The 24,634-nt window shown below is 44.7% G+C and overlaps 3 protein-coding genes and 3 long non-coding RNA genes across 6 annotated transcripts in view; 2 read left to right on the forward strand and 4 right to left on the reverse strand.

Annotated features, from left to right (window-relative positions):
* Positions 1-24,634, reverse strand: part of LOC135350196 (uncharacterized) — a gene marked incomplete in the record, with an annotated part of 231,127 nt that overhangs the window by 184,352 nt on the left and 22,141 nt on the right.
* On the forward strand, positions 398-4,044 carry LOC135333888 (uncharacterized). Its single transcript, XR_010394118.1, has 2 exons — positions 398-552; positions 3,751-4,044. It is a non-coding gene; the product is annotated as an uncharacterized LOC135333888 (long non-coding RNA).
* LOC135331978 (AP2-associated protein kinase 1-like) lies at positions 2,639-6,068 on the reverse strand. Its single transcript, XM_064527291.1, has 4 exons — positions 5,664-6,068; positions 5,301-5,404; positions 3,739-4,045; positions 2,639-2,968 (listed from the first exon to the last, which is right to left on the reverse strand). Exons 1-4 carry the CDS (start codon positions 5,761-5,763, stop codon positions 2,943-2,945), a joined length of 537 nt encoding a protein of 178 aa, XP_064383361.1. The 5' UTR covers positions 5,764-6,068; the 3' UTR covers positions 2,639-2,942.
* Positions 14,232-15,385, reverse strand: LOC135333472 (uncharacterized). Its single transcript, XR_010393913.1, has 4 exons — positions 15,371-15,385; positions 15,049-15,117; positions 14,392-14,798; positions 14,232-14,328 (listed from the first exon to the last, which is right to left on the reverse strand). It is a non-coding gene; the product is annotated as an uncharacterized LOC135333472 (long non-coding RNA).
* On the reverse strand, positions 15,689-24,403 carry LOC135342503 (cilia- and flagella-associated protein 299-like). Its single transcript, XM_064539238.1, has 8 exons — positions 24,297-24,403; positions 23,476-23,569; positions 22,438-22,591; positions 22,073-22,203; positions 21,355-21,448; positions 21,129-21,206; positions 20,759-20,878; positions 15,689-15,709 (listed from the first exon to the last, which is right to left on the reverse strand). Exons 2-8 carry the CDS (start codon positions 23,556-23,558, stop codon positions 15,689-15,691), a joined length of 681 nt encoding a protein of 226 aa, XP_064395308.1. The 5' UTR covers positions 23,559-23,569; positions 24,297-24,403.
* LOC135333833 (uncharacterized) lies at positions 22,672-23,360 on the forward strand. The gene is made up of 3 exons (XR_010394099.1): positions 22,672-22,730; positions 22,861-22,970; positions 23,225-23,360. It is a non-coding gene; the product is annotated as an uncharacterized LOC135333833 (long non-coding RNA).

Here is a 24,634-nt window from a genome sequence, read left to right on the forward strand (position 1 = left end):
AACAAATATAGAGCCCAAAATAATTATGACTAAAATAATCTAGCTAGTGGCAATGGAAGTCAAAACTCGAACACCATCCGTGTTGCCCTGCGGTTTGGCCATTTTAATGTTAAAAAAATTTGGGGAAAAAGGGCCAAAGAAACAGACAATTGTCTTACTGTCAGTACAATACTCGAGACCATAACTATGAGACACAGTACGAAAATGTCAAATCCTAACAGAGACAGTTGGTCCATTATAGGAACTTTGTACACCTCTAGCTACTTCACAACAATCAGTTTTGTCATTTCAAATTAAGCACTATACGACAGGTAGTTTCTGGCAAGACAGTACAATAATGATGATGTCATATATCTGATGGTGATGATGTCATTACTCTATGGGGGAACCCCCCGCCTCTATTAGATATAAACTCTTGGTTAGCTATAATACACAATCTAATTGAATAGGACTGTGTCTAATCAACTGGGAAGAATCGAAAACGAACGATACTAAGTACCATCAAGGGCGTATAAAGAGAAGAGGGCATGCAACAGCTTGCGAGCAACAACTGTAAGTGGGCGGTGGAAATTAATGTAATATTTAAAAATAGAGATTTGTGTAAATGTATAATTATGTGCAGATAATAAATGCAGTTTTTGCTCGCACGTTGGACTAATAGTGAGTTGCATGTCCTCCTCTCTTCATACGCCCTTGATACCATTGATACGGTATGGTTGTGTTACACCATAAAGTAGTGAACACACACCGTATAGCAGATAATTTTCGTGGGGTAAAATTTTTCTTTATTTTCATTGGGCAAGCTGACCTACATGAATTTTTTACCCCACAAAATTACCGGCTATACGGTATTCAAAGAGGGTATATACATTAAATCATTTACTCACTCTTGGGGTCAACTTTGTGTAGCTCAACCAGTTCCTGCACCACACTCAAGTTGCCATGGTAACATGCTGCACACAGTAACTTGGCTTTGTCCTCATCACCATATGCACAGCCACGGCTCATCAGGTAGAGGGCAACATCCACACAACCTTCTTTTCTATACAGACACTCACGAGCCATAGCTTTGTCCAGTAGCGACTTTCCCTCATCATCTCTCACATCTGTATACATTACACACACGGAATCTGATTTAATAGGACTGTGTCTAATCAACTGGAGAGACAAACAGTAGGAGAGGCTATGGGAACAAATACAGAGATACAAAAATCTTACTAGCTCAAACATAAATAAAGGAGTACAGGGATTGGCAATGGAAGTTAAAACCACTTGAAAATCATCCGCGTTGTCCTGCGGTTGTAATTAATCGAGGTCACCTATTAGAAAAGGGTCAGAGAAACAAATTTAATGATTGTCTTACTGTCACTATAAAAGCCTTGCAGTTCCATACAATACTTGACACCATAATTTTTTATGACACACGTACAGTACACTAGCTACTTAGTTAGACAGTTCTAGCTATGTATAGATTAACAGCCATAAAAAATTGTTTTCCCGATGGATAGTTTCTGAATTAAGCCACACCCTCTGCACATAAGTAGACGTTTTTGACGTCCGTTTCCAATCCCTCTCTCTTTTATCTATGATCTCACCAACATCCATCTTCCTCTCCTCCACCAGATACTGTACCACGTCTAATTTACTTCTTCCCTCACAAGCCCAGTAAAGAGCAGTCTTGTTATCTTTATCCCTCACATCTGTTGTGGAACAGAGCACTAACACAGATATTATTGTGGCGACCAGAAAAAACATATCCAGGAACTTTAACTAAGCCATGAAAATTTCACGTATTATCATACGTAAAGGTGTAAGTAATACTAGGTACATCGCAAATGTAAAAAAATAGTGAAAAAGTACGGTTATAATTATTATTATAATTTATTTAATATCAATACACAAACAAAATAACAACTACTTACCAGTGCTAAGTCCAAGCTCGCGGAAAAAGTACTTGACCACCTCTTTCTCACCTCCCCGGCATGCCCAGTGAAATGGAGTCCTGTTGTCCCTCCTATCACCTTCATCAGTACGAGCTCCATGAGTAACAAGTGTCTTCACCATCTCAAGGTAGCCCCTCACACAAGCCTCGTGTAATGGAGGCAGCATAATATAACCCGGCCACTCGTCACTCCAGTAGAACTTGTGGTTGGGGTCTGCCCCCTGTCCCAACAGGGACCTAACTTTGGTGACTTCATTATTGTTTACAGCCTTCCATAAGTCCTCGGCTAACTTCTTTTGAGCACTGTACAAAATAGATGGTTGAGGGGTCAGTCATACAGAGAATTACTTGATATGTGTATATAGTTTATACAAGTGACACCATGCACATATCCAGCTGTCACTTTGCTGTACAGTGTTCCACCTCTGATCATAGCCTGCTCTGACTCTACTAATGGAATGAGCCTCCCTCCATGCAATCACAAGGTGCTACCATGAGTAGTAATTATAGTCTACATCATTGTTCACTTACTCTGAATCTTGTTCAGCCATTGAAGCTTCTTTCAAACTCTGTCAAATTCTCCCCTCAGTAAACAAAGCAAATTAAGTGCCACACCCTCTTTTTGTATTTCAAGGGTCTTTAAGCTTCCGGCCATAAAAACTTAATTACTCTTTCAACAAAGATATATATTGCGTAAAGCACTACATCATTTTATAATAATTATACCGACACAGTCAATAGTCGAGTCATGTGATCGATCCTACTACACACAAAACAACACTTATAAAAAATAATTATACTAAACAGACGGAAAAATAAAATATTAAAATTCAGCTAAAAGGAACTGCTCTAAATTGATCTACAGTTGTCATTGTTGCCGTAACCTTTGAACCCTCTCCAAAGGGGGGTGCTCCAAACAAATCTCGCCTTGCATTGTCAGCAGTATTATAAGAGGGCGGGTAGAGGAACGTCCGTCAAAATTAATGGAGTGCTACCAAAGTCATCCGTAGGAAATGGACTGCCAGTCTGTGAGGTGTGTGTGTGGAGTGTGTGTGTGGGTGTGGAGTGTGGATGTGGAGTGTGGGTGTGGAGTGTGTGTGTGAGCAAGGTGTCATACAGGATTTTGAAGTAGAAGGGGGAAATGTTGCTAAAAAAAGGTCAACTGTTTCAATACTCTGTTATTGTAAAATTGCCAGCTATGGACACTCAGTTATACAACTAGTAGTAATTTTAGAGGAGGGATATCCCCCCCCCCCCCCCCCCCCCGGGCCCTGTATAACACCCTGGTGAGTGTGTGTGTGAAAGAGTGAACACATGTGAGGGGTGGGAGTGAACACATGTGAGGGATGGGGGGTTGAATAAGCAGTATAGAGTTGTGTATTGTGGTCACCCTCTATAATACAGCCAGGTTTAATAAGGGACCCAGAGTCAGCCTCTGCCCAGCCTAGGGGCCACCACAATAAACATTCTGTATAATTATAAGGCCATGCAAAGTCAATTTGAAGTCTCTCAGGCTCTCGCACTTGGAAATTGGCAAGTCAAATATCACGTGACCTCAGCACTAGAAAAAAAATTTGTATGGTTTTTTTATAATAATTATTATTGACTAAAATTAAAACATCTGCTTATTGAGGAAGTTATGTGTTTCAATTTACGTATAATAATAATCTCCTCAATCTGCTGGCTAATTGCAATTTGTGTGGCCTAAGGCAAGTAGTGAGAAAATAAACACTTAATTAATTTAACGCCCACTCACACACCCACACCCACACACACACACACACACACACACTCACCACTGTGGTCAGGTTGGTCTCTGATCCTATTCTTTGTGGAGTGAATGGGACATAACCAAAAGCATCCAGTCCACTGTCTACGCTCTAATGGAATCCTGCATTCTGATTGGACGGCTTCAGGTTCAATACTCGTTGTTGCCATGACGAATTTGACCCTGAGTTGAAATGGATGTCGTGGTAACTGCTGTAGCAATAGTGTTAATGGGAGGGTGACAGTTATGGAGGGTTTTGATTGGTTGGTTGGTTTCTTAGCAACAGGACGAGCATTTTTTGGAGAAGGGAGAGTATTTGGCGGACAAGGGGAACGCTGTGTGGAGATAATTATAAATTATGGTGAATAATAATTATTACACAATTTTTACACTGAATGTCACTATATAATTATTAGCAGGCCACCCTCTATAATACAGCCAGGTTAATGGGCCCCAAAGTCTCCATAGCATGTGTTTGGACCTGTGTTAGCAGGCCACCCTCTATATTACAGCCAGGTTAATGGATCCCAAAGTCTCCATAGCATGTGTTTGGACCTGTGTTAGCAGGCCACCCTCTATAATACAGCCAGGTTAATGGGCTCCATAGCATGTGTTTGGACCTGTGTTAGCAGGCCACCCTCTATATTACAGCCAGGTTAATGGGTCCCAAAGTCTCCATAGCATGTGCTTGGACCTGGGTTAGCAGGCCACCCTCTATAATACAGCCAGGTTAATGGGCCTCAAAGTCTCCATAGCATGTGTTTGGACCTGTGTTAGCAGGCCACCCTCTATATTACAGCCAGGTTAATGGGCCCCAAAGTCTCCATAGCATGTGTTTGGACCTGTGTTAGCAGACCACCCTCTATAATACAGCCAGGTTAATGGGCCTCAAAGTCTCCATAGCATGTGCTTGGACCTGTGTTAGCAGGCCACCCTCTATAATACAGCCAGGTTAATAGGCCCCAAAGTCTCCATAGCATGTGTTTGGACCTGTGTTAGCAGGCCACCCTCTATAATACAGCCAGGTGAATGGGCTCCATAGCATGTGTTTGGACCTGTGTTAGCAGGCCACCCTCTATATTACAGCCAGGTTAATGGGTCCCAAAGTCTCCATAGCATGTGCTTGGACCTGGGTTAGCAGGCCACCCTCTATAATACAGCCAGGTTAATGGGCCTCAAAGTCTCCATAGCATGTGTTTGGACCTGTGTTAGCAGGCCACCCTCTATATTACAGCCAGGTTAATGGGCCCCAAAGTCTCCATAGCATGTGTTTGGACCTGTGTTAGCAGACCACCCTCTATAATACAGCCAGGTTAATGGGCCTCAAAGTCTCCATAGCATGTGCTTGGACCTGTGTTAGCAGGCCACCCTCTATAATACAGCCAGGTTAATAGGCCCCAAAGTCTCCATAGCATGTGTTTGGACCTGTGTTAGCAGACTACCCTCTATAATACAGCCAGGTTAATAGGCCCCAAAGTCTCCATAGCATGTGTTTGGACCTGTGTTAGCAGGCCACCCTCTATAATACAGCCACTGTTGGTCTACCCACCACTATACATATACAGGGTATACTAATAGTAAGGTACTCACAAAGACATTAGTGACATGGTTGGTGGTTCCTGTGATCCTGGACACCACCTCACACACTTGCCAGATACTGGGACGAAGCTCGGGGTCAGAGGTCAACAGGTAGCCTACAAGAGAGGGGGAGAATACACGTATCATTAGAGCAATACACTTAAGGATGGCAGAGTATCATAGCACCTGTAGCTAGTGTGAGTTCTTAAATACAATTAGCTCTGAAAAAACATGTCCAGTTTACAAAGAAAAAACCCACTTCATGATAACTCGGTTTTATACGTATACCAGTGGTACTGGTGACATTTACTATAAGATGTATGTGTGTGTGTGTGTGAGGGGGTGGAGGGTGTGTGTGTGTGTGTTTACATGTACCTATCAAGTTGTGCAGGTCTTGTGTGTAGGGAGAGTCTTCAGGAATGCTGTACTGAGCACTGACTATGGCTAGAGGGTTGTCACCAAATGGAGTATCCATGAAGCACAGCTTGAACAGTAGTACGCCCAGTGCCTGTGTGTGGGCAGGTGTGTGTTGTGTGAGGGTGTGATGATAATTATGGGTATTCAGTGTTCATTGAGAGCTTTCAAATGACTACCACTTAACATGGTTCAGTAAACGTGATTCAAGGAAATTCTCCACTCATCCCCACATTCCACAGTCTTACACAGACAGACCACATTCACAAAATGCAAACCTTATTACAAAAAACATAAGTCAACCACTAGCTACAGTGTACACAGTGGGACCACCCATAAAGAGGAATTTCGCCCCTTTCAGCCTTGTTTCTCAGTAAACATAATCATTGCTCAGATCCTCCCCCTTTTCAGAGAGGTGTCACATTCCACCCCTTTCACAGTACACAAAGCAATTTGGTTGAATGTCATTGAAAGGTCATAATTAGTGAAAGGTCACCTCCAATAGTACTGCCACATGTCCATCCATACATGCATGGATAAATAATTACACCATACTGTAGTTTAAAATACAATGACAAATGAAACCTCTCAGCCCATGCCAACTCAGCTAGCATATGGTTGCTCAATATTGACCTCCCTCCACCAAAGGTCTAATACATTGCTACAAGTCATCAACCATCTTTACCTGCACTTCCAGAGTTGAGCCAGCCTCCAGCTCATCAGTGTATGCATGAACTAACACACTAGAGCAATATCAGCAATCCCATCAAACTGCAGTCTGAAGGTGTACTCCATGCAGTGTATAGTTGCCCTCATGCAGGGGTAGGCTGTAGAGTGGTCCCAGCTGGCAGTCCATCCACCAATATCACATTGATACTGCCCTTGTCATGAGTACACCAGTACAGCCTCTGGACCATAGATGAGAGGAGGGAAGTTAGCTGTACACTGTAAAAAATGATTGAAAAAAAGTGCGGTGGACACACTAAAACCGTCGCATATAGCACGCTTTTTTGAAAAAGTGTGCTATATGCGACGGTTTTAGTGTGCTCACCGCACTTTTTTTTTTACAGTGTATAGGTAAAGTTGACATGCAGTTAGCAATTGCAATAAGTATATACCCAAGTGGACTAAGTGGTGGTTTTAGAGGGCAGTACCTTGACCTTGTATAAGCCCTTATACCTGCACATACTCTTTCCTCAGATCAGGACATGAATTCTTGTGTACCATTGGGTACATTGCTAAACCTCACATGAACAATCTCCTACAACTGAGATAAGCTAATTGCAAACCACATTAGTTATTATACACGTACTTGTATTATAGCCGACAATAACACACATAATTATACGTATCTTCACAGCCCAACACTGCGTATACACTCTACGTATATGGAACAGATAACGAACATGCAAGCCTCTTATCAAACTTTATATTTCTCACAAGTTATGATGCAGGATGATGCTGCCCACCCGGGGTACCTGTGTAGGGCTGAGGAATTGATGGACACAATAAAGACAATAGACTACCATCATGCACGCAGGTACACTACCACCCACTCCACTCATCACACACCACCCACTACATTAGTAATGTATGAGTACGCAATGGGGGACCATACATTACAACAAAGGGAGCTAGAGAGCTAGTCCATAGATAAAGTATCTGGGTCCACTCAATAAGACCTGACACTACTCACCCTAGCATTGTCCAGCTCCCTCTGCAGACTAGCCACCATATCCACCAACATTAATCAGGACTGCAATGCATGATCCTCCATCGTTCGCGCTCTAGCCTCGAGACCAGCCGTTTGTTATAAGGAAAGGTTGGTCTCGAGGCTACTCGCGCTCATGCCTGCCTTCTCTGATCTGAGGCTATGTGGTTAACAAGAAGCTGCAACTGAAGTGATCCCGTACCCAACAACAATGGTAAAGGGTCACTAAACTAGAAAGCTGAAATGAAATTTTGCCAAAAAAGTATAAAAATAGAAGGTGATGGTATATATACATGTATGCACACACACAGAACACAGTGCATTATAATAGTCAGTACTTATAGTCAACACAGAGTTAGTTCTTTACTTGACATTCTTGCATGCTTCTTTACTTGACATCAGTTCTTTATTCGTCCCTTTCAAGTAGCTCCAGTATCTGTATGAAAGCATGAGCACAGCACAATAAACTAGAGCCTTATAAGCAAAACATTGCAATAAAACACTGTGTGCAATGAAAATAGGGATCAGATTTATGAATATTCCAGTAATAATCTGTTTAAAAACATGAGTGCATGATTTAGGAGCCCTCAGGGCTAGTAGAACCATCAAGTACTTAGAATGCTGTATACTATTATTGCATGGCACAACTGCATGACGAGCAAGTTCACAAAGTTAATAAGGTAACTCACGTGTATCCTTGACACAGGCCTTGTGAATGCTGCGAACTGCCTCTCCGTCCTCAATCTCTGAGGCAATTTCCACTAATCGACCGTAAGTAGCTGTTGAATTCAATGGATTGAATTGGAGAATATTTTTACTCTTCCACTTCTTTAGAGCAGCGAGGAATTTCCCTGGAATACCAACAAATGTGTGATCGATAGCACCAATCTCAGCATCACTGAGGCCCAGCCTGTGCTTGTATCTGTCATAGCCAGCAATCTCGGTAGACAACTGGAGAAGAGCATCATCCCAGCACTCACTACTCAACCGAGGGGCAGTCGCTGTCACTATCGTCTTATGTGGTTGAACTGTACAGATCAAAGTACATTACATTATTTCAAATGACATGCAACGGCACGTAGTGGCAATACTCTGAAATGTACACCAAATACTTTATCACTGTCACATGAGACCCCATACACAATACAACTGTCAAGGCTATAATTGAAGATTGCTTCAATTTAGATTGCTATACTTGTACAATAATGATGTCATGAATAATTATAGTGATCACATTAATTCCCAAGTTGTTCCCTTAATTAGCTTATTACCAATGCATATGATTTAATTAGATCTCACTTTTCATTGGCTAACTAGAGCTATGTGTACAGAGGACTTCTGCCAACCAACCTGAAATCCTCTGTACATGTATATGTAGAGAAGTACATTTGTATCCTCAAGCAAACTATAGTTTGGGCAGAATAATGGCAGTACATGGAATGCTGTGGTGAACCCATACAATGTTATTATTGCTTTCACTTCATTTGAAATGCAAACCTTAATTATTAAGTCACCACTAGCTATTTGCATTGTCCTAATACAAATCTATTTTGTAGCTCTTTATCAAAATATGTGTTTAAATTAGCGATAAGTCAACCACTAGCTACAGTGCACACAGTGGGACCACACTATAGGCTCTGTACACTAGCTACAGTGCACACAGTGGGACCACACTATAGGCTCTGTACACTATAGCTACAGTGTACACAGTGGGACCACACTATAGGCTCTGTACACTAGCTACAGTGCACACAGTGAGACCACACTATAGGCTCTGTACACTAGTCTACAGTGCACACAGTGGGACCACACTATAGGCTCTGTACACCAGCTACAGTGCACACAGTGGGACCACACTATAGGCTCTGTACACCAGCTACAGTGCACACAGTGGGACCACACTATAGGCTCTGTACACTAGCTACAGTGCACACAGTGGGACCACACTATAGGCTCTGTACACTAGCTACAGTGCACACAGTGGGACCACACTATAGGCTCTGTACACTAGTCTACAGTGCACACAGTGGGACCATACTATAGGCTCTGTACACCAGCTACAGTGCACACAGTGGGACCACACTATAGGCTCCGTACACTAGCTACAGTGCACACAGTGGGACCACACTATAGGCTCCGTACACCAGCTACAGTGCACACAGTGGGACCACACTATAGGCTCCGTACACCAGCTACAGTGCACACAGTTGGACCACACTATAGGCTCCGTACACTAGCTACAGTGCACACAGTGGGACCACACTATAGGCTCTGTACACTAGCTACAGTGCACACAGTGGGACCACACTATAGGCTCTGTACACTATAGCTACAGTGTACACAGTGGGACCACACTATAGGCTCTGTACACTAGCTACAGTGCACACAGTGGGACCACACTATAGGCTCTGTACACTAGTCTACAGTGCACACAGTGGGACCACACTATAGGCTCTGTACACCAGCTACAGTGCACACAGTGGGACCACACTATAGGCTCCGTACACCAGCTACAGTGCACACAGTGGGACCACACTATAGGCTCCGTACACCAGCTACAGTGCACACAGTGGGACCACACTATAGGCTCCGTACACCAGCTACAGTGCACACAGTGGGACCACACTATAGGCTCTGTACACTAGCTACAGTGCACACAGTGGGACCACACTATAAGCTCTGTACACTAGCTACAGGGTACACAGTGGGACCACACTATAGGCTCTGTACACTACACAGTGGGACCACACACTACTATAGGCTCTGTACACTAGCTACAGTGCACACAGTGGGACTACACTATAGGCTCTGTACACTAGCTATAGTGCACACAGTGGGACCACACTATAGGCTCTGTATGTACTAGCTATAGGCTCTATACACCAGCTACAGTGCACACAGTGGGACCACACTATAGGCTCCGTACACCAGCTACAGTGCACACAGTGGGACCACACTATAGGCTCCGTACACTAGCTACAGTGCACACAGTGGGACCACACTATAGGCTCTGTACACTAGCTACAGTGCACACAGTGGGACCACACTATAGGCTCTGTACACTAGCTACAGTGCACACAGTGGGACCACACTATAGGCTCTGTACACTAGTCTACAGTGCACACAGTGGGACCATACTATAGGCTCTGTACACCAGCTACAGTGCACACAGTGGGACCACACTATAGGCTCTGTACACTAGTCTACAGTGCACACAGTGGGACCATACTATAGGCTCTGTACACCAGCTACAGTGCACACAGTGGGACCACACTATAGGCTCCGTACACCAGCTACAGTGCACACAGTGGGACCACACTATAGGCTCCGTACACCAGCTACAGTGCACACAGTGGGACCACACCATAGGCTCCGTACACTAGCTACAGTGCACACAGTGGGACCACACTATAGGCTCTGTACACTAGCTACAGTGCACACAGTGGGACCACACTATAGGCTCCGTACACTAGCTACAGTGCACACAGTGGGACCACACTATAGGCTCCGTACACCAGCTACAGTGCACACAGTGGGACCACACTATAGGCTCCGTACACCAGCTACAGTGCACACAGTGGGACCACACTATAGGCTCCGTACACTAGCTACAGTGCACACAGTGGGACCACACTATAGGCTCTGTACACTAGCTACAGTGCACACAGTGGGACCACACTATAGGCTCTGTACACTATAGCTACAGTGTACACAGTGGGACCACACTATAGGCTCTGTACACTAGCTACAGTGCACACAGTGGGACCACACTATAGGCTCTGTACACTAGTCTACAGTGCACACAGTGGGACCACACTATAGGCTCTGTACACCAGCTACAGTGCACACAGTGGGACCACACTAAAGGCTCCGTATACCAGCTACAGTGCACACAGTGGGACCACACTATAGGCTCCGTACACCAGCTACAGTGCACACAGTGGGACCACACTATAGGCTCCGTACACCAGCTACAGTGCACACAGTGGGACCACACTATAGGCTCTGTACACTAGCTACAGTGCACACAGTGGGACCACACTATAAGCTCTGTACACTAGCTACAGGGTACACAGTGGGACCACACTATAGGCTCTGTACACTACACAGTGGGACCACACTATAAGCTCTGTACACTAGCTACAGTGCACACAGTGGGACTACACTATAGGCTCTGTACACTAGCTACAGTGCACACAGTGGGACCACACTATAGGCTCTGTATGTACTAGCTATAGGCTCTATACACCAGCTACAGTGCACACAGTGGGACCACACTATAGGCTCCGTACACCAGCTACAGTGCACACAGTGGGACCACACTATAGGCTCTGTACACCAGCTACAGTGCACACAGTGGGACCACACTATAGGCTCTGTACACTAGCTACAGTGCACACAGTGGGACCACACTATAGGCTCTGTACACTAGCTACAGTGCACACAGTGGGACCACACTATAGGCTCTGTACACTAGCTACAGTGCACACAGTGGGACCACACTATAGGCTCTGTACACTAGTCTACAGTGCACACAGTGGGACCATACTATAGGCTCTGTACACCAGCTACAGTGCACACAGTGGGACCACACTATAGGCTCCGTACACCAGCTACAGTGCACACAGTGGGACCACACTATAGGCTCCGTACACCAGCTACAGTGCACACAGTGGGACCACACCATAGGCTCCGTACACTAGCTACAGTGCACACAGTGGGACCACACTATAGGCTCTGTACACTAGTCTACAGTGCACACAGTGGGACCATACTATAGGCTCTGTACACCAGCTACAGTGCACACAGTGGGACCACACTATAGGCTCCGTACACCAGCTACAGTGCACACAGTGGGACCACACTATAGGCTCCGTACACTAGCTACAGTGCACACAGTGGGACCACACTATAGGCTCTGTACACTAGCTACAGTGCACACAGTGGGACCACACTATAGGCTCCGTACACTAGCTACAGTGCACACAGTGGGACCACACTATAGGCTCCGTACACCAGCTACAGTGCACACAGTGGGACCACACTATAGGCTCCGTACACCAGCTACAGTGCACACAGTTGGACCACACTATAGGCTCCGTACACTAGCTACAGTGCACACAGTGGGACCACACTATAGGCTCTGTACACTAGCTACAGTGCACACAGTGGGACCACACTATAGGCTCTGTACACTATAGCTACAGTGTACACAGTGGGACCACACTATAGGCTCTGTACACTAGCTACAGTGCACACAGTGGGACCACACTATAGGCTCTGTACACTAGTCTACAGTGCACACAGTGGGACCACACTATAGGCTCTGTACACCAGCTACAGTGCACACAGTGGGACCACACTATAGGCTCCGTACACCAGCTACAGTGCACACAGTGAGACCACACTATAGGCTCCGTACACCAGCTACAGTGCACACAGTGGGACCACACTATAGGCTCCGTACACCAGCTACAGTGCACACAGTGGGACCACACTATAGGCTCTGTACACTAGCTACAGTGCACACAGTGGGACCACACTATAAGCTCTGTACACTAGCTACAGGGTACACAGTGGGACCACACTATAGGCTCTGTACACTACACAGTGGGACCACACACTACTATAGGCTCTGTACACTAGCTACAGTGCACACAGTGGGACTACACTATAGGCTCTGTACACTAGCTACAGTGCACACAGTGGGACCACACTATAGGCTCTGTATGTACTAGCTATAGGCTCTATACACCAGCTACAGTGCACACAGTGGGACCACACTATAGGCTCCGTACACCAGCTACAGTGCACACAGTGGGACCACACTATAGGCTCCGTACACTAGCTACAGTGCACACAGTGGGACCACACTATAGGCTCTGTACACTAGCTACAGTGCACACAGTGGGACCACACTATAGGCTCTGTACACTAGCTACAGTGCACACAGTGGGACCACACTATAGGCTCTGTATGTACTAGCTATAGGCTCTATACACCAGCTACAGTGCACACAGTGGGACCACACTATAGGCTCCGTACACTAGCTACAGTGCACACAGTGGGACCACACTATAGGCTCTGTACACTAGCTACAGTGCACACAGTGGGACCACACTATAGGCTCTGTATGTACTAGCTACAGTGTACACAGTGGGACCACACTATAGGCTCTATACACCAGCTACAGTGCACACAGTGGGACCACACTATAGGCTCTGTACACTAGCTACAGTGCACACAGTGGGACCACACTATAGGCTCTGTACACTAGCTACAGTGCACACAGTGGGACCACACTATAGGCTCTGTACACTAGCTACAGTGCACACAGTGGGACCACACTATAGGCTCTGTACACTAGTCTACACACTGCATGTCAATTAGAGTAGCATTTCTGCAAACAAGGTGAAAATGGTTTTTAGTGGAACAGCTGTCTACCCCTGGGCCCATACACGCAGATATTCTACTTTCAAAGGACTATAGAATATTTGCATATACACTAAATTGGAATTCCATGTAGTGGGACAAGACAACAGTCTGGCTAGGCTACCGATCAAAATTATCTCCGTAAAAATACAATTATTGGGGTCACAGATGTCACAGCTGAGTGGAGAGTGGAGTGGGAGGGCTAGCTGGATGAATGTGAGGGATGATGGGATCATTGTGACAGGGCAATGGACCGCTATTAAACCCTAGTTATCAGTCAACAGCTGGAGCTTTATTTCCTACAATGCATAGCGGGAAATTTTTGCTGGTGCAATTTGGCTCCAGAGCCCTCAGCAGAAATTTACGTGGGTTCTAATATTCGCGGGGTTCAATGCCAGGAAACCACATATTATTTATGCTTCTTTACTTAATTCTTGCATGTATGCTTCTTTATGCTTCTTTACTTTATTCGTCCCCTTCAAGCTATGCAATAAAAAAGTATATATCAGTATAATGGATCATAATAATACATTAGTACAAACGTACCTTGTCAGGTTCTCATGATCAATTGGTGGCACTATGAGCAACTGCAGTTGCTGTCCTCACATACTTGTCTTCAATTTCCTCGGCTACATCGTTACGCTCAACAGTAGGACTCCTTAGACATTCACATATGTAAGGCCATGTCATCGGGTGCTCTGGATCAGTGACTTCAAGACGCTTGGCTACCATCTTCATTACGCGACGTTGGTTATGGCGGTATGCATCTTCAATGTCTTCCAAGTCGGTAATCTTCATTCCGAGAGCCAGTCCCAAGTTGAACCAATCTTTGCTTGCACTTCTCAGCTTCTCACAAATTGTTAGAATATCATCTCCAGTCAGAACAATGGACGACCGTTGTTGTGCAATTTCTACTGTTTGGTTTCTGCTAGTAGGCTCCTCTTGTGACGATCCTACACACACAAGATTAGTACATATTGCATTGAAAATGGCCAGTTTGACAAGCGTACAATAAGCAAAACTGTTCTATTATAAGCAACATGTACGGAATGGGCCTTTAGGAATCAAGATAATGTATTTTTCAGACTAAGGGCTTTCAAATAGTTTTAAATAGAAGGTGATGGTATATATGCACACACACACACAGAACACAGAGCATTATAATAGTCAGTACTTATAGTCAACACAGAGTCAGTTCTTTACTTGACATTCTTGCATGCTTCTTTACTTGACATCAGTTCTTTATTCGTGCCTTTCAAGTAGCTCCAGTATCTGTATGAAAGCATGAGCACAGCACAATAAACTAGAGCCTTATAAGCAAAACATTGCAATAAAACACTGTGTGCAATGAAAATAGGGATCAAATTTATGAATATTCCAGTAATAATCTGTTTAAAAACATGAGTGCATGATTTAGGAGCCCTCAGGGCTAGTAGAACCCTCAAGTACTTAGAATGCTGTATACTATTATGGCATGGCACAACTGCATGACGAGCAAGCTCACAAAGTTAATAAGGTAACTCACATGTATCCTTGACACAGGCCTTGTGAATGCTGCGAACTGCCTCTCCGTCCTCAATCTTTGAGGCAATTTCCACTAATCGACCGTAAGTAGCTGTTGAATTCAATGGATTGAATTGGAGAATATTTTTACTCTTCCACTTCTTTAGAGCAGCGAGGAATTTCCCTGGAATACCAACAAATGTGTGATCGATAGCACCAATCTCAGCATCACTGAGGCCCAGCCTGTGCTTGTATCTGTCATAGCCAGCAATCTCGGTAGACAACTGGAGAAGAGCATCATCCGAGCACTCACTACTCAACTGAGCTGCAGTCGCTGTCACTATCGTCTTATGTGGTTGAACTGTACAGATCAAAATATATTACATTATTTCCAATGACATACAACGCTATACTCTGAAATGTACACCAAATACTTTATCACTGTCACATGAGACCCCATACACAATACAACTGTCAAGGCTATAATTGAAGATTGCTTCAATTTAGATTGCTATACTTGTACAATAATGATGTCGTGAATAATTATAGTGATCACATTAATTCCCAAGTTGTTCCCTTAATTAGCTTATTACCAATGAATTATGATTTAATTAAATCTCACTTTTCATTGGCTATGTGTACAGAGGACTTCTGCCAACCAACCTGAAATCCTCTGTACATGTATATGTAGAGAAGTACATTTGTATCCTCAAGCAAACTATAGTTTGGGCAGAATATTGGCAGTACATGGAATGCTGTGGTGAACCCATACAAATGTTATTATTGCTTTCACTTCATTTGAAATGCAAACCTTAATTATTAAAGTCACCACTAGCTATTTGCATTGTCCTAATACAAATCTATTTTGTAGCTCTTTATCAAAATAATTATGTGTTTAAATTAGCGATAAGTCAACCACTAGCTACAGTGCACACAGTGGGACCACACCATAGGCTCTGTACACTAGCTACAGTGCACACAGTGGGACCACACTATAGGCTCTGTACACTAGCTACAGTGCACACAGTGGGACCACACTATAGGCTCTGTACACTATAGCTACAGTGTACACAGTGGGACCACACTATAGGCTCTGTACACTAGCTACAGTGCACACAGTGAGACCACACTATAGGCTCTGTACACTAGTCTACAGTGCACACAGTGGGACCACACTATAGGCTCTGTACACCAGCTACAGTGCACACAGTGGGACCACACTATAGGCTCCGTACACCAGCTACAGTGCACACAGTGGGACCACACTATAGGCTCCGTACACCAGCTACAGTGCACACAGTGGGACCACACCATAGGCTCTGTACACCAGCTACAGTGCACACAGTGGGACCACACTATAGGCTCTGTACACTAGCTACAGTGCACACAGTGGGACCACACTATAGTCTCCGTACACCAGCTACAGTGCAAACAGTGGGACCACACTATAGGCTCCGTACACTAGCTACAGTGCACACAGTGGGACCACACTATAGGCTCTGTACACTAGCTACAGTGCACACAGTGGGACCACACTATAGGCTCTGTACACTAGCTACAGTGCACACAGTGAGACCACACTATAGGCTCTGTACACTAGTCTACAGTGCACACAGTGGGACCACACTATAGGCTCTGTACACCAGCTACAGTGCACACAGTGGGACCACACTATAGGCTCCGTACACCAGCTACAGTGCACACAGTGGGACCACACTATAGGCTCCGTACACCAGCTACAGTGCACACAGTGGGACCACACTATAGGCTCCGTACACCAGCTACAGTGCACACAGTGGGACCACACTATAAGCTCTGTACACTAGCTACAGTGCACACAGTGGGACCACACTATAGGCTCTGTACACTAGCTACAGTGCACACAGTAGGACCACACTATAGGCTCTGTATGTACTAGCTACAGTGCACACAGTGGGACCACACTATAGGCTCTGTATGTACTAGCTACAGTGCACACAGTGGGACCACACTATAGGCTCTGTACACCAGCTACAGTGCACACAGTGGGACCACACTATAGGCTCTGTACACCAGCTACAGTGCACACAGTGGGACCACACTATAGGCTCTGTACACTAGCTACAGTGCACACAGTGGGACCACACTATAGGCTCTGTACACTAGCTACAGTGCACACAGTGGGACCACACTATAGGCTCTGTACACTAGCTACAGTGCACACAGTGGGACCACACTATAGGCTCTGTATGTACTAGCTACAGTGCACACAGTGGGACCACACTATAGGCTCTGTACACCAGCTACAGTGCACACAGTGGGACCACACTATAGGCTCTGTACACTAGCTACAGTGCACACAGTGGGACCACACTATAGGCTCTGTACACTAGCTACAGTGCACACAGTGGGACCACACTATAGGCTCTGTACACTAGCTACAGTGCACACAGTGGGACCACACTATAGGCTCTGTACACTAGCTACAGTGCACACAGTGGGACCACACTATAGGCTCTGTACACTAGCTACAGTGCACACAGTGGGACCACACTATAGGCTCTGTACACTAGCTACAGTGTACACAGTGGGACCACACTATAGGCTCTGTACACTAGCTATAGTGCACACAGTGGGACCACACTATAGGCTCTGTACACTAGTCTACACACTGCATGTCGATTAGAGTAGCATTTCTGCAAACAAGGTGAAAATGGTTTTTAGTGGAACAGCTGTCTACCCCTGGGCCCATACACGCAGACATTCTACTTTCAAAGGACTATAGAATATTTGCATATACACTAAATTGGAATTCCATGTAGTGGGACAAGACAACAGTCTGGCTAGGCTACCGATCAAAATTATCTCCGTAAAATACAATTATTGGGGTCACAGATGTCACAGCTGAGTGGAGAGTGGAGTGGGAGGGCTAGCTGGATGAATGTGAGGGATGATGGGATCATTGTGACAGGGCAATGGACCGCTATTAAACCCTAGTTATCAGTCAACAGCTGGAGCTTTATTTCCTACAATGCATAGCGGGAAATTTTTGCTGGTGCAATTTGGCTCCAGAGCCCTCAGCAGAAAGTTACGTGGGTTCTAATATTCGCGGTTCAATGCCAGGAAACCACACCCACCAATAGCATTGCATGTGAAATACCGGTGCATGGGAGTTTATCCCAGTTTTAAATGCTCTGCCCTCGAAAAACGACGAAAATTTCCCGCTATACGGTACTTGTTATCAATACCCCATTTTTAATAATACATGTACAATGTATGCTAGCTGTGACAGGGCAATGGACCGCTACTAAACCCCAGTGATCAGTCAACAGCTGGAGCTTAATTAATAATAATTATTATAATGAAGTTGATTGTTTCCCAGATGCTTGTTATCAATAATTATCCCGTCTTTGCTATATACAAAAGTACAGCTAGCATACATGTACATGTACATGTAGGTCCTAGGTGTGTTTTTTTACGTCAAAATCAGTACAGCTCAATTGCTTTTTTAGTATTTATTTGTATGCTAGCTGTACGTTTGGATCGACGTCAAATGATATTTCGGTCTCCCTTATTCCATTAAATAATGTGTGAAAAATTGATTAACTATTATAGTGTGGGAAGTAGGGAGGAGGCACAGTGTACTATAATAATGCTTTTCTAACTCCCTAAAAATTCTATTCACAAATTTTGAGACAGTTTGCTCAATATAATCTCAAAAGCCCAATGCTATGTCAACAGTTTATAACAAGAGAGCACAGTTAGCATACAAACAGCGTCAAATACAACAAATACAAGTTTTGCTGTTTTGGATGCTTCCATTAGAGGGAGTGTTAGCAAACGTACTGTACAAAGTTCATTCTAATCTTCACTGTCAGCTTTGAATCTGAGGCCTCAATTCACTTATTAGTTCTACTGCACGCTATAGCTGTACCTTAATTTGTAATTATTTCCCCCCACACACACACAGCACACCCACACACACACCCACACACACATACACACACCCCACACACACACACCCCACACACCCCACACCCCACACAGCCTGTACCTTTGGGTCAACGTTAATAATTTTTCTGTCTCGTTTATTCTTAAACAGCAGACCTGAGGCATTGTCTGCAATCACCTGTGTGTGCGTGCGTGGGGGGTGTGTGTGTGCGTGTTATATCAAACAAATACAAACAAAGTGTCCGTGTACAATAATCATGTCAACTAATTATGTACGACGAGACCAAAGGGAGCAACTGTATAATTGAGTAGTGCTATGGCGCCCTACAGACTAGGAGGGCACTCACTAGTGTAGTGTTCCAAACACACGTTATAGGCTATCAAAGTTCGCTGTGAAAATAAATTATGTTCTGAAAAAACACACACTTTAATTATTATAGCCCCACGCTTTCTTTTATAATTTGTGCTCGTTGATCTAAGTTATAGTTAGAACATGGGCATGAGGTATCTATGTGTTATAGTGTCCCAAAGCTCGAGGGCTTCTATTTAAACCTATTGGCTACTAGAAATGCACTAGCTTAGCAACAGTCAACCTATATAAACAGCCAACCTAGCAACTGCATCATTATTCTTTTGAAAACTAATATCTAAAGTTGACATCTCTGTGTCTCTACTAAATCTGTGGTCTCTATTCAAGTCAACCCTGTTCCTCCACCTCAGTTTGATGGACAAAATTATAGTCCTAGCTCCACCCACAAAACGAAAACATCCAGCTCCTCCCCCAGTTTTGCAGCAAACAAGCCCAGCACACTTCCCAAGAAACGAGCGACTCGTACTACTCTCACAAAGCGAAAGGAAGACACCTATAAGCTATAATTTGCAGCAAACAAGCCCAGCAAACGAGCGGCTCCTACTCTTGAACAAAGCAAAAGGAACTTTAGGAGAAGAAGCCAAACCTAGAATCTCAGCACTTCCATACATCCAGCTCCTCCCCCATGCAGCCTTGCAGCAAAAAAGCACAGCACACTGCCCAAAAAACGAGCGTCTCCTACTGCTTTCGAACAAAGCCAAAAAAAGAAACTAGAGCTTCTCTCTTTCATTCTAGTTCTGTTATTATAATTACTAGACAAAGCATCTACATGTAGCTACAATAATTTTTACATGTGTATCTTCTTGTAAATCACAATACAATGTACAATGTTGTAGTTTGTAGCCCAGAGCAATCTATAGTACTGGTACTATAGCTCATAGTTCCCTGCTAAATACACTCAAATGGAATCTAAGGACACCATAATATTATTGTAGCACTACCAAACAGCTACTAATAAAATAATTAGCTTTTTGAAATTGGACGTTCCCAACACAAGTTATAGCCCTTCAAAGAAAAACTACGAAAACATGACGACATGTAATTAATACATATTTTGGCAACCACCTCTTATATATTATACCCACGTACTTCAATATTTCTCACACGTACCTGATAATTAGGAGTGGAGTTGGACGAGGAGAAATTAGTGTCCCAGTTATAGAAGCTCAAGTCACTGTGTCTAGGGAGCAGCTTCTTCCGTGACGAGAATATGGGGTCAAAATCATCCACCTACAATTATCATGTACATGTATAATACTGCATAGCAAGTTTTCGTATCAAACAAAAATTAAAACTAGGGAATTATTCTACTGCAAGAGATTCGATGCGTCACTATCCTGAGCTGTCGAGCTATACTTAAAATACTAAATGGGAAGTTACGAAAATTACCCGCTATACGGCAGTTAGATCATTGGGGTGAGGTGTAATTTTATGTCATAAATACAGTACATGTTAGGACCTCCTTTATTAGTGGTAGTACCTTGAGTCGATGTGCGTAATCAATGTATCCTGATATCTCCTGACCCTTGGCATTCCTGTCCCGAATAAATATAATTGACTGTGTGTGTGGGTGGAGGTGTGTGTGTGGAGGTGGTGGTGGTGGTGGTGGTGGTGGTGGTGTGTGTGTGTGTGTGTGTGTGTGTGTGTGTGTGGAGGTGTGTGTGTGTGTGAGGGGGGATTGCTTATCATGTATTAAGAAGACTTACTGAAATTTTCCCGTTTCTGTTAGTCTCTTCCCTCTGAGCCAGCCCCTCCAGGAACACTGATCCTTGCAGGTCCTTCCCAGCACTGCACAACACTCTGTACCATGGGGGACACACTAGGTCAGCACAACACTCTGTACCATGGGGGGACACTAGGTCAGCACAACACTCTGTACCATGGGGAGGACACTAGGTCAGCACAACACTCTGTACCATGGGGGACACACTAAACACTCTGTACCATGGGGGGGACACTAGGTCAGCACAACACTCTGTACCATGGGGGGACACTAGGTCAGCACAACACTCTGTACCATGGGGGGACACTAGGTCAGCACAACACTCTGTACCATGGGGGGGACACTAGGTCAGCACAACACTCTGTACCATGGGGGGGACACTAGGTCAGCACAACACTCTGTACCATGGGGGGGACACTAGGTCAGCACAACACTCTGTACCATGGGGGGGACACTAGGTCAGCACAACACTCTGTACCATGGGGGACACACTAGGTCAGCAGCGATAAATTAATCTGCTTGCAATCACATACTTACAATCAGTTCAGATTCTTTTGCAATCGCATATACAAACAAGTCTTGTACAGTTTGTAGCTAAGAATCATTGCCAGTATACCTGAATTGTCCATAATAATTATTAGCAAAAGGGAGCGTTAATGTGACAAATACACACTCACCCCCCACACACACCACCCACACACCTCAGCTGGTCTCGACGTGCTAGCTTACTGGCTGCAGCCGCTTCTTTCCTGAGCTCAAAGTCTTCTCTCTTGAGCACTTCCCCTGATCCACGATATTCTAGCTCTACTAGCTGACGTGCTAGTTCCTCGTCCTGTGTGTGTGTGTGTGTGTGTGTGGAGTGTGGTGTGTGAGTGTGGGTGGGTGTGTGTGTGTGTGTGTGTGTGAGGAGTGGAATGCAAACCACCAACTACGTAATACCGTAAAAATTACAAGCCACTGCAGATGTGTTTCTACTCGATACTTCGTAATAAGTGTGTGGGGGTTGGAGAACCGTCGCCCCCCACAGTCAATCAACCCTACCCCCCACCTCGAGCTATAACCTCACCTCCAGGTAGAATAGATCAGTTGGTGTTATTTGAGAGTCCAGGTAATCCTCATACGTGGCATACTCGGTGACTATAGTGTCTGCAGCAGTGTTACTAGCTTCCTCACCAGTAGCCGCCATCTTTATACAGTTCAGAAAGCTGGCGTTGTCATAGCTGGTAAGGTGTGTTTGTATCGGGTAAAGATCGGCAGATTAATAATTGCATTATTGACGTCCACTATAATTCAATGGCCACCCAGACCCAGTACTGCTCCTGCTCTGTATCGTGGCTTCCCTGTTTAGCACAAGCACTGGTATATAATAATAAAAAGTGTTGTGTCTGATATTATTCTGGAGCTGTAATGCATTCAATTTATATGCAATGTTACAATGTTCGATAACAAACGTGTTTCATACTTTAATACGTGTTTTTTTGTACTGCAGGTAGCGATGACAACCATGTGTGGCTTCTCGGAGAGGACTCAGGTTACCATGACAACTACGATACTATCTACTCGTCATGTGACACAACTAGCATCGTAGCACTGACAAAGGTACGTCAGCTTGACTATTATATATAAATCACCCAAACCCTAACTCATTACTAATAAATTATTTTAAATATACTCTTTAATATTAAATTTTGATAGGCCTTTCAAAGAGCTACAAAACACATTCTTTAGATTTGTAATTGGGCAATCCTAACTCAAGTTATCGATCATCAAAGATCAAAGAAAAATATTATGTCTAGAAAATAATTGAGTATGAAAGAAACCGTATGTATGACTAATTGTTCCCTTCATCTCAGGACAGGCTTGATGTTGACTACTACACTGCTGTGGAACAGCTGAGAATGATTAGATTCAATTTTCCTCTATAGCGGTTGATTTTGTGGTCACCCGAATGATTAACGAGGAACAACAGGACGAAGTGTTTGTGGCCGTGCATGAAGGTACGTGTGTGGGTGTGTGTGAGGTGTGGGGTGGTGGTGGTGGTGTGTGTGTGTGTGTGTGTGTGTGTGTGAGGGGGGATTGCTTATCATGTATTAAGAAGACTTACTGAAATTTTCCCGTTTCTGTTAGTCTCTTCCCTCTGAGCCAGCCCCTCCAGGAACACTGATCCTTGCAGGTCCTTCCCAGCATTGCACAACACTCTGTACCATGGGGGGGGGGGGACACTAGGTCAGCACAACACTCTGTACCATGGGGGGGACACTAGGTCAGCACAACATTCTGTACCATGGGGGACACACTAGGTCAGCACAACACTCTGTACCATGGGGTGGACACTAGGTCAGCACAACACTCTGTACCATGGGGGGGACACTAGGTCAGCACAACACTCTGTACCATGGGGGGGACACTAGGTCAGCACAACACTCTGTACCATGGGGGGACACTAGGTCAGCACAACACTCTGTACCATGGGGGGGACACTAGGTCAGCACAACATTCTGTACCATGGGGAGGACACTAGGTCAGCACAACACTCTGTACCATGGGGGGGACACTAGGTCAGCACAACACTCTGTACCATGGGGGGACACTAGGTCAGCACAACACTCTGTACCATGGGGGGGACACTAGGTCAGCACAACACTCTGTACCATGGGGGGGACACTAGGTCAGCACAACACTCTGTACCATGGGGAGGACACTAGGTCAGCAGCGATAAATTAATCTGTTTGCAATCGCATACTTACAATCAGTTCAGTATAATAGATTCTTTTGCAATCGCATATACAAACAAGTCTTGTACAGTTTGTAGCTAAGAATCATTGTCCATAATATTACATCTAAGCAATAGGGTAGCGTTAATGTGACAAATACACACCCACCCCCCACACACACTACATCCACCCACACACACCACCCACACACCTCAGCTGGTCTCGACGTGCTAGCTTACTGGCTGCAGCCGCTTCTTTCCTGAGCTCAAAGTCTTCTCTCTTGAGCACTTCCCCCGCGAGAAGCCGTCGAAGGGGGAAGGACGTCCTTCCCCCTTCGACGGCTGCTCGCGAGACTAACTGCAGATGTGTTTCTACTCGATATTTCGTAATAAGTGTGTGGGGGTTGGAGGTCACCGTCGCCCCCCACAGTCAATCAACCCTACCCCCACCTCGAGCTATAACCTCACCTCCAGGTAGAACAGATCAGTTGGTGTTATTTGAGAGTCCAGGTAATCCTCATACGTGGCATACTCGGTGACTATAGTATCT

This window comes from Halichondria panicea, chromosome 1, assembly GCF_963675165.1.
Source record: "Halichondria panicea chromosome 1, odHalPani1.1, whole genome shotgun sequence".
NCBI lineage: Eukaryota > Metazoa > Porifera > Demospongiae > Suberitida > Halichondriidae > Halichondria > Halichondria panicea.

Bases quoted from the DNA above. Each gene is read 5' to 3' on its own strand.
- LOC135331978 (XM_064527291.1), bottom strand. From the start codon at position 5,763: ATGGATACTCCATTTGGTGACAACCCTCTAGCCATAGTCAGTGCTCAG. The intron at 5,405-5,663 runs GTACATGTAAAC...CCTCTCTTGTAG, and splicing joins AGACCTGCACAACTTGATAG to GCTACCTGTTGACCTCTGAC. The intron at 4,046-5,300 runs GTGAGTACCTTA...ATCTCCACACAG, and splicing joins ACCATGTCACTAATGTCTTT to CGTTCCCCTTGTCCGCCAAA.
- LOC135342503 (XM_064539238.1), bottom strand. From the start codon at position 23,558: ATGCTGGGAAGGACCTGCAAGGATCAGTGTTCCTGGAGGGGCTGGCTC. The intron at 22,592-23,475 runs GTAAGTCTTCTT...ACACCTTACCAG, and splicing joins ACAGAAACGGGAAAATTTCA to CTATGACAACGCCAGCTTTC. The intron at 21,449-22,072 runs GTGTGTGGGTGG...CCCATGGTACAG, and splicing joins GCACGTCGAGACCAGCTGAG to AGTGTTGTGCAGTGCTGGGA.